Source organism: Carya illinoinensis, chromosome 1 (genome assembly GCF_018687715.1).
Source record: "Carya illinoinensis cultivar Pawnee chromosome 1, C.illinoinensisPawnee_v1, whole genome shotgun sequence".
Lineage (NCBI taxonomy): Eukaryota > Viridiplantae > Streptophyta > Magnoliopsida > Fagales > Juglandaceae > Carya > Carya illinoinensis.
Window position 1 is genome coordinate 11,975,439 of NC_056752.1, and position 9,651 is coordinate 11,985,089.

Here is a 9,651-nt window from a genome sequence, read left to right on the forward strand (position 1 = left end):
TGACCTTTGACTCCAACCCTTATTTTTTCCGATAAAGGTATTATTATTATTATTATTATTATTACTACTACTACTAAAATATAATCTTAGGAATGATCTCATTATACTTTACTATTATTTATTATTTTATCATTACTTTTTACTATTTACTACTATTTAATACTTTTTTTTTTATTTTTTTACTACTATTTACATAGTATCTGAAATCATATCATTATCCAAACGCAACCTTAAGCTTGCTGCAGCTCAAAGTTAACTTATAAGACATAACACAGGTAATTTAACTTTTACATGAACTCGAAAAAGGCCATAAGGGCTCTCTCTTAGCTAAGTTGAGCAGCTCATCATACAAGCTCCACAACAACCATCTTAGCCCAAAACTAATAGTATTTTATCGATCTGTTATTGGTATTTTGGCAATGGTACCAAGGAATAACTGACTAATTCTAGGAGGGCACAAGTTCTTGGTAAAGAATTTCTTATAAACTTATTACTTCTAGAAATTATTGGCATCCGAGAAGAAGAATGTTAAACTTGAGGGAGCATGCCACCTAGAGCAATATCTCTACCGCTTGAGCAAACTCCAAGTCCTAGCTGCCATTATTGTTAATTGAATGCAAAGTTGACCGAGCAAAACGCATCACGTACGTCGTCTATGAAGGCCGGCCAGACAACGACCCTTTACCCACAACGACCCTTTACCCACGTACATCACGAAGATGCATATAATTGTTTACAATTTAAACACAAGCAATCTATCATCTTGGTTAATTGGTTAAAGTAAATCGAAGGCGTAGCTTAGAGACAGACACTTGGGCGGAAAATAGTAAAAGCAACTTCGGCTCCAATATTTACAATGGGCGCGCAATTAATACTCCTTTAGTTATATATATACACCAAGTTTCGTGACCTTTTAAATTATGATCATTACAATTTTCTATTTTTAGGTTGCTTTTGGGGTAACCACGGGGCCTCCAAATCACTAGCCTTAAGACAAGCTCTCATATTCCTTGGACATGCAAACGTCCTTTCGTCTCTCCCTGTGGGACTCTTCGCACCTGAACTCTTCGTTGGCACGGTCTGTCTTAACCTAATCTCTCTCTCTCTCAACTAACCCACCTGATTAGGAAAAAGAAAAGGTATACTAAAATATAAATAGAAAGCAAGAAGAGAGTACCCAACAACAACTCAAAGTCGACCCCTTCTTTTGTGGGTGCCAGTCTAATATGGCTTCCCATACTCATAGAATACAACCATATTCAAACCCCTCCCATTACCCTTTCCATTGCCACATTATCCTTCACCCTCTCCAGCACAACCCATTTCCCTTTAATTCCCAGGTAATTCCAAGAAGATCGCGTCGAAGTCAATTTTAAAGGGATTTGAAGAATTCGAAGTGGTTTTGATCTCATTTGTGAAGCACTTTAATTTGTTAAGGTGATTTTGGTTTACCTTCTCATACCCACCAATATCGTTATGATATTATTCATGGTTGACCTTGGTTCGTATATTTTTCCTATTTGTGTCTGTAAATAATTACCAATTGGCTTCCGGTATGCTTTTCATGAATTGTGGCATGGGAAGGTTGCACGAGAGAAGCTTTAATGGGTTTACCTGATCATGATCAATGGCTATCCGGTTCTGCAATTCAGGAACTGATCAACATAAAAGACAGGAAAATGCTTTACTGGTAAAGTCGATGGGCTTCTGCAAAAGCTGGTATTACATCATCTGGGTGATGTTTTCTTTGTCATTGTCATCGTTTGCTCGAGGCTCAAACGATTATGACCTTGACTCTTTAAATGCTTTTATTCATGATCATGCAAATAAATCTCTAGGAAATCCTCGTACAGGGATTCTATACAATATTTCCCTCCCTGCAAACTTCTCAGGCATGGAAGTCTCAGCTATCAGACTCCGAAGTGGGCAGTTTTGGGCCAAAGGAAAGAACATTAGCCTCTTCCAATTCCCACCAAAGATTCGACCAAAGCCTTATGCGAAAAGGATAGCCATTCTGTGTCAAAACCTCGGCAACTGGTCTTCTTATTACCATGACGTGCCTGGCTATAGATTGGTTGCTCCTGTGGTCGGATTCGTGGCATATGATTCTTCTAATTCAAGCACCTTAGGCAATCTTAAGGTCAACTTCAGCGTCAAGGGGAACCCTATTTCAGTTCATTTTTCTCATCATATTGTGCTTGGAGGAAAGGATTTGACACCAAAATGTGTCAAATTTGGTGCAGATGGATCGTTTACACTGAAGGACATGAATAAGTCTTACGTTTGTGTTTCACGAAGTGCAGGTCATTTTTCTGTTGTTGTACCAAAGAAACATGATCAGAGTATTCTGAAATTTTGGGTGCTTGGATTCGGGCTAGGATTCGTTGTGCTGGTTCTAGGGGGCTTGGTTTTGGCAGCCATCTTCAGACTGCTAAGGAGGAGGAAGATCGTGAAAATGGAGCAGCAGACTGAAAGAGGAGTAGCTTTCGACACATTTTGGATTGGAGGGAGTAAATTGCCTTCTGCATCAATGATTAGAACTCAGCCAGCCCTTGAGAATGAATACGTTCCTTGATTGATCACATGAATTTGATTTAATTGTACATATTTTTTCTTTTTTTCTTTTTTTCTTTTTTGTTGGTCCAGAAATTTCTTCAGTTCCCACTATTTACAGGTGGAGATACCTTTGTTTCCTTTCCTGCCTTTTTAACTGCCAAAGAAAAGCGATTAGTAGTTTACTCATTGATATATTCTCATTATTGTTGAGTCTGCAATAGCGGCTCATTCAGGGAATTCTCGTACAATAACTTCTCTCTATCTCGTCTAGATCGAGAATTGCTGTATTAATATTTTTAGTCACCCTTACTCATACGGTGGCTATCTATAAAGTGGCCGTTGATTGATGAAAGTCACTTAAAAAGTACTACGTACATCATGCATGATTGGCGATGACAAATTCCAGGACAAAAACTTATATGGCTCTTCCAGTTTGTGCAAACCGCATGAAATGCGGGTTTGAATTATAGGGCATATTTAGCTTAGCTGGAGTTAGGTGATGAAGGTCGGCAACTTGACTCTAGTGTCTGAAACATTCATGGGATTTAGAATGCAAAAGACAAGGACTTGAGGTAGGTAGAAGGATTATATCTATAGCCTTCAAAGTTTAATAATTTTACACATTAAAAAGTCGACATAGACCCTATGAGGAATAATCAACTTTGGCGTGAATTTCCAAGAAGTTTCTCAGATTCCATATACACCATTCGTATATGTGTGAACTCTGTTTCAAACAACTGATCAATGTATAGATATATTTATAATGAATGTAGATGCTCAAGATCATAAATAGATTAATAAGCTTACGTAAGCCAAGATTCTTGAAGCAGATGAGACGTCGTGTCAATCCATAAGCAAAAGGCCTGTCTACTTAAATATAAATTTGATAATTCCTTCTAGTCTTTTAATATGTTTGGTAATTCATCTTTTAATCCTTAACACTTAGTTGAGTTTGAAGATCAAATTAAAATACCACAAGGTTTCGTCTCTTTGAATTTGTTCAAAATTTAAATTTGGGGTGTAAAAGATGTATCTATTACTTGCGTTGATGTTATGTTTCGTATGCTTTTGAATCAGACTCTCAACAGCTCAGGTCTTCAATCTTGGGCCAAAAGGGGGAGAAGGATCCATCTCCGACCGCATAGAGGTTGAACTGGGCCTGGATTGGTGCTGTGTGGGCCCCCCGATGTGCTGGGCCTAGATCGGTGCTATGTGTGCCCTTGAATAAGCTAGTGCGATTGTACGACGTCAATGTGTATATCTATGGCGGTGAACAGTAGATAAATAAATAAAAAATAGAGAGAGATAGACACACAAATTTACATGATTCGGTACTTGGCCTACGTCCACTTAAGCTAGGGGAGGGATAATCCATTATAATAAGCTTGATTTACAATCTCGTATTATCTCTCATCCTCACTGTACAATAGATTTAATAAATCTCTCTTCTCGATCTCGATCCTATAGCTAAAACCCATGTCTGGAAGATGAAGAAGCCTTACCCTAAAGCCTAGCAAAAAGTCCACCAGAAGTCATAAATCCCTTGCCTTTTATTTTCTCCTTCTCTTACTTTATGTCACATCACCTTCTTTTATGTCTCCTCCCATCTTTTCCTCATAACACCACCTTACCTTCCCTTCTTTCTCTATCCCTTTTCATTTTTCCTTCTTTTATCCTCTAGTGATAACCCTTTATGCGCTTAGCCTTGAGAATCATTTTAGGCCCTGTGATATTTTACCTCCTAACAACTTCTATAAAAGATCATTCGATTTTTAAATCCCAAAAGACTTCTCGACCATTTAGGTTCTATTTCAATCGTCACTGCCACATAAAAATTAAGGTTTTTATTATAATAAAATCGGGAGTGGGACTACTTGGCTTTTTCTTATAAATACGAAAGGTTTCTGTCCTGTCTAGTTCAAAATTCCAATTCGGGTTTTATGTGGCTTGAAATGTTCTTTTTAAGGAGCAATCATAGGAGTTGAGGTTTCATATATCTATCCTAAAAGGGCGTAAGTTCTTTATATAGAGTATTATTGGGTCATTTGAAACTAACTACCCAAATGACTCTCTTGACTTAGCACCACCACACAGTGCCGCATGATTTATTAAAAATAAAAATATATATCTTCAAATAAAAAGTGCGACCCAAAATACAGAAAGAAAAATATTTAAAACTCTTCCTCTATCCATTTGTGTTTGTGTTTTTAATTTTTTTAATAAATCACGTGGCATCACATGCATGTTGGTGCCATGTCAATAGGGTCATTTAAGCGGTAAATTTCAAATATCCAAATAGCATCAATAATCCTTTATAAATTATATATAAAGCAACGGTTAAATTAATTAGCCAATAGGGTGGAGGTCACAGAGTAGATGTAAAGGAAAAGGGGGATCAAAATAAGAGCCATTGAGAATGGCCATTGTAACAATCTTGTTTGCTGCTTCTGTAGCGTGTATTCCATCCCAGCTGACATAGTTTTGTGGGTCACTGCAAACTGTTGGTGTTGCAATGCTCCCATTGATCATTTTGCTGTTTCCGCAGTACAATCTAGGGTCAAAATTGTAGACACCACCCCCATGTCCACAACATGCTTTGGTTCCATATTGGAGCCCTGATTCAAACAGATGATAGCTTTAGAATTTAGAAGTAAAACATGAAAACCTTAGGCGAAAGTCGTACCATGAGATTTGGGATGCCGGAAGAGCTGTAGCAATACAGAGTAAGTGTCTACATATATGAGGGAGGCGTTGGAGAGAGCTTTCCTAGTTTGAGCTAGTGTTTCCTTCAACATGTAGTTGTAATCCACCACTGCATTGTTGTAAGACATCGCGCATCCAAACTCATCGAGGTCTGAACTGCCATGAGAAAGCTCCACCAAAAATGCCGGATAACAGCCCACTGGTGCAAGATTGAGCACCAGAAAAGCACGCCCCCCTAGGCCATAGAGCTCCTTCAAATTTTGACAATGAATATAAATGGTCATATTTGCTAGAAAATGCAGAACTAAATGATCATACTTACTCATGAAGGACTTGGGATGGACCAAGGCCACATTGTCTGAGTAGAGAACTTGTGTCTGAGTAGTGTTCTCTTTTGATCCCAGCACCTTGGTGGTGGCTCATAGGTTCTTGGATTACACCAAAGTAGTTTGGCATGTACTAGATTCTAGATTCGAATTCGAATTCACCTTAAACTATTAGTATTAGCCGCCTAAGGATTCATTAAATTTTCTAGTGAGGCTAGGTTTAGATACAATGACTAAAACACAAGTTGAAAGAGTAAATTTAGCTTCTCATTGTCTAGATCTCTCTTGTCCGGTTTTCAACGAGTATGATGTTAATTATTATAGTCACAACCAAGAAGGAAAGCTACATCCAGTTTGCCTTGTCCCCTCCTACACCTTTTTCTATTCAGCAATAAAAAGAGTTCTCTTTTGTTCCCCTAGGCTTAGACCCAATTAATGTTCCATTAGGCAAATCAAGATCTACTCAAGTTCTAATTTAAAAGTTCCAAATGAGAGCGAGATAGATACATAAAGTGAGTCATGATACAGTATTTATTGAGCATTTTATGTTGTTTGAAAAATCCACACGGACATTAATAAATACTATAGGGTCCACTTCTTGTGTTTATTTTTATCTGACTTGAGGCTCTAAAGTTGGTATCCAAACTTGAGAAGATGATTTGGGTTTAATCTGGGTCGTTAGTAGCTTGCATATATGATATGGACTTATATATATAACACGTTATGGAAATACAGACCTTAATGGTGCCAGCAATTTGGGAAACCACTTGAGGTAGGTACTGCTTCACTCCACCTATTCCAATGGCTCCTAAATTGGAAGTGAAATCATTCTGCCCAATATAGAATGTGTAGAGCGATTTCCCGAAGACGTCTGGCGATGGAAGTTTCGTCAATCCTAAGAAACAAAATTCAGCTTTTTGAGCATACCCAATTTCCATTTTGGGAAAAAGACTACAGAAAGAGGATGCCACGTTCCCATAATTTTCATGAACTCATGGTTTTTACCTGTTCTGTCTGAGGAGTGATGAAGTTCATCAACCTTGGCCTTAAATTCCTTCATTTGGTTGAGCTGAATGGCCAGAGAAAAGGGACTAATTCCGGAAACAAACAAGGAAGTGTTTGGGAGGAGCACCGTTGATGCCAATGTTGCATAGTTGGCCCCATGTCTATAATCAGATCCAATTGATTGTAGATATGGGCTTAAAAATGGCAAGCCTAGAGCTTGAGCTGCCAAACTCCAAAAGCAAACATGGAGTAAATCAATTCGCTATTTTTTATTTATGTGTGCTCAGCTCATAAGAACCATAAAATTCATGATTCGAAAGACATCGTCTGTTGGATTCAATATATATATAAGATGATATATCATTAAAAAGTAGGGCTTATATAAGCAATTTAATGGCATTTTTTATTAGATGCAAGTAGCATACTATTCGTAGAAAAATTCTACTCATCATCTCTATACTACATACTATATATATAATATATATATATATATATTCTTTACCAAATGTGTAGTGATACGGACGACGAGGAGAAAAATTCCTTAATTTAACAAAAATTAAAAAAAAAATAATAATCAAGTATAGCATGTAGTATAAGAATAATGAGTAAAAAGGCTCTATCCATATATACTCCCAGAGTTCCTAACATTTATTTAATATAAAGTGACAACACTTGCTTTGTTAGCGCCTTTCTCATAATGTCCTAATTACTTTTTGACCTAACAAGATATACAAGGATACGACGACCCTACACTATCTTTCTAAATCTTAGATAATGGATAGATAACGTTTTTATTGTGTTTGATCTAAATATTTATTACATTGTAGATAGATATATCCATGATGTATAGATCTCATTATAATTAAAGAAATATTGCATTACCCATAAAAAATTCTAATAAAATAAATTTACAAACTGACGTGACTTAATATAGTACATTAGATCTTTTTGTAACTGTAACACTTCGCTTTTAATTAATATTGAGATCTACACCGCCAACATGTAGCATTTAATATATTAGCGTTCACAGATTGTATATTTCTCTCCAAATTATAAAAATATGTTTAGATAATAAAAGTGTATTTCTCAGCTGAAGTCTTCATGAAATACCTAGCCCTTCAATTATTTGTGTTTATCGTTCACCAGAAGATTGTTTGTCGTGCAGCCTGGCGTTTTGTCTAGTGATGAAAACGGGTGTAAGAAAAACTCGCGACATCTAGCCAAATTTGGGCCTACCATATCTCTTAGGAATGAGAAAATCATGCAACCAAACAAATGATGTTAGCCATTTGGCACAAATTCTAATGTCCATGTTAAATGAATTTTATCATAAAATTCTTATCAACCGAGTTGTGTGTAGAGCCATCCAGCTGCACCTTAGCATGAATGTTGAAAAGGGGAAGAACCATGAGCGAGCTTAATCATGAAGTGTTTCAGTTTTGGCATGTTTTGTGACTTCATGAAGACAAACAACAACATGGAAGAAAGTAAGAAACATGCAGAATGGCTCACAATTTTGTACAGATTTACAATAAGCAGCAGCAGTAATGATGACTGTTTGATAAGAAATTAATGAGGGCAAGAAAAATGAGAGAGATGATGATGATGATGTGTAGATTAGAGATCATGATTATTACCAAAGAAATCAATAATAAGCCTTCCATCAGAAGCACGACCAGCAGGTCTCTTGAAGTAGGTCATACCGAAGGGCCCCGACTGTGCCGGAAAAGCTGCCCAAAACCCACCCGTGTCTGAATTCGAGTCGCCGAAGTTGAATATTGCCTCAAAATCACATTTAGAATCAATCGAGTAACCAAGCATTGCCACCATCACCACCCACACCCCTAATCCTTCCCTAAATATCATCCAAGTTTTATGTAACCGGAGACCCATTCCCCTCTCTCTCTCTCTCTCTCTCTCTAGTACCTTTAATGGAAGTCTGATCAAGTACAAGCCTTATCTTATATATAGGCTTCGTGATTTTGAGGAGCTGGGAAGTACCTGTGAATGGAGTTGTGTGAACTGTAACTCCAAATCATGTGCTCTTGGCGAGTATATGGAGTGAAAATAATTAGTTGTAATGGAGTTGTCTTTAACTGTCAACTCACCTCAATTTATAAATTTTTTTATAAAATTTTTTTATAATTGAAACATTTTTTATATATATAATATAAACTGAAAATGTTTTGTCTACCAACAAAGCATACTTAAAAAAAGTGCATTGAATATTATTTTTTTTAACAATATTTGTGTTTTTTTTTAGTATTTTTTTTTTAAATACACACAAATATGTTTTAACAAAACAAAAAAGTTACAATATACTATTCGATAAAGACACACATACAATAGCTTGGATTTATTTCTTGAAAAATAAAAGACATCTAATGGATGATATGCAGTATCACCTCAACGCAGTGTGACAAGAGTGCTATGAAAACGTAATGTATATCTCAATTCTATTAAAAAACATAGAGAAATGTTCACATATTATTGATCTAGTTGACTCAAAGCCCACACTTGACCTCGCATGACGATAAGAGCAAGCCAAGCCCATACAACCAATGCTGCAAGCGGACCAAAAAGTGGGAAGAATGAATATGGCCCCATTGGTCCAAGTAATGAACGGAGGAGATTTTCTCTGGCTTTGATCACTGTAAACTTGATACTGATACTGGTAATTGTAGGCTTAGGCATAATCTTCTTCTTTTTTAAGTAGTTGTGGGCTTTGGGCAAGAAATTTCTGTGTTGGAAATGTTAAAAACATTAAATGATTTAGCTACTTGCAAACTTAGGCTAGGAGGTGTGAACAGAAATTATTTTATGCTTAAGAGAAATTTAGCTTTTTAACGGTCTTAAAATGAATTACAATCTTTTAAAATTTATGAAGAACAAAGAAAAATAATGACTGTATGAATCTCTTGAATAATATTAAATATTTTTTTTGCATAAATAACCCTTAAAATAAGGTTCTAAACAATAGCTCGATTCAGGTCGCTTCAACAAATTTGGTTGAATCGGTTAAAAATTAATCGATTTTAGTGAATTTTTTGAATCTTTTATT

At 36.4% G+C, this 9,651-nt stretch overlaps 2 protein-coding genes across 2 annotated transcripts; one reads left to right on the forward strand and one right to left on the reverse strand.

The window, feature by feature from the left end:
* The first annotated feature begins 912 nt into the window (after positions 1 to 912).
* Positions 913 to 2,742, forward strand: LOC122310753. Its single transcript, XM_043124892.1, has 2 exons — positions 913 to 1,437; positions 1,585 to 2,742. The coding sequence occupies exon 2, from the start codon at positions 1,628 to 1,630 to the stop codon at positions 2,573 to 2,575; it is 948 nt and encodes a 315-aa protein (XP_042980826.1). The 5' UTR covers positions 913 to 1,437; positions 1,585 to 1,627; the 3' UTR covers positions 2,576 to 2,742.
* A 2,110-nt stretch (positions 2,743 to 4,852) lies between these two features.
* LOC122310783 (GDSL esterase/lipase At4g01130) lies at positions 4,853 to 8,655 on the reverse strand. The gene is made up of 5 exons (XM_043124923.1): positions 8,228 to 8,655; positions 6,591 to 6,812; positions 6,323 to 6,480; positions 5,240 to 5,510; positions 4,853 to 5,171 (listed from the first exon to the last, which is right to left on the reverse strand). The coding sequence occupies exons 1-5, from the start codon at positions 8,481 to 8,483 to the stop codon at positions 4,903 to 4,905; spliced, it is 1,176 nt and encodes a 391-aa protein (XP_042980857.1). The 5' UTR covers positions 8,484 to 8,655; the 3' UTR covers positions 4,853 to 4,902.
* Positions 8,656 to 9,651: the final 996 nt, after the last annotated feature.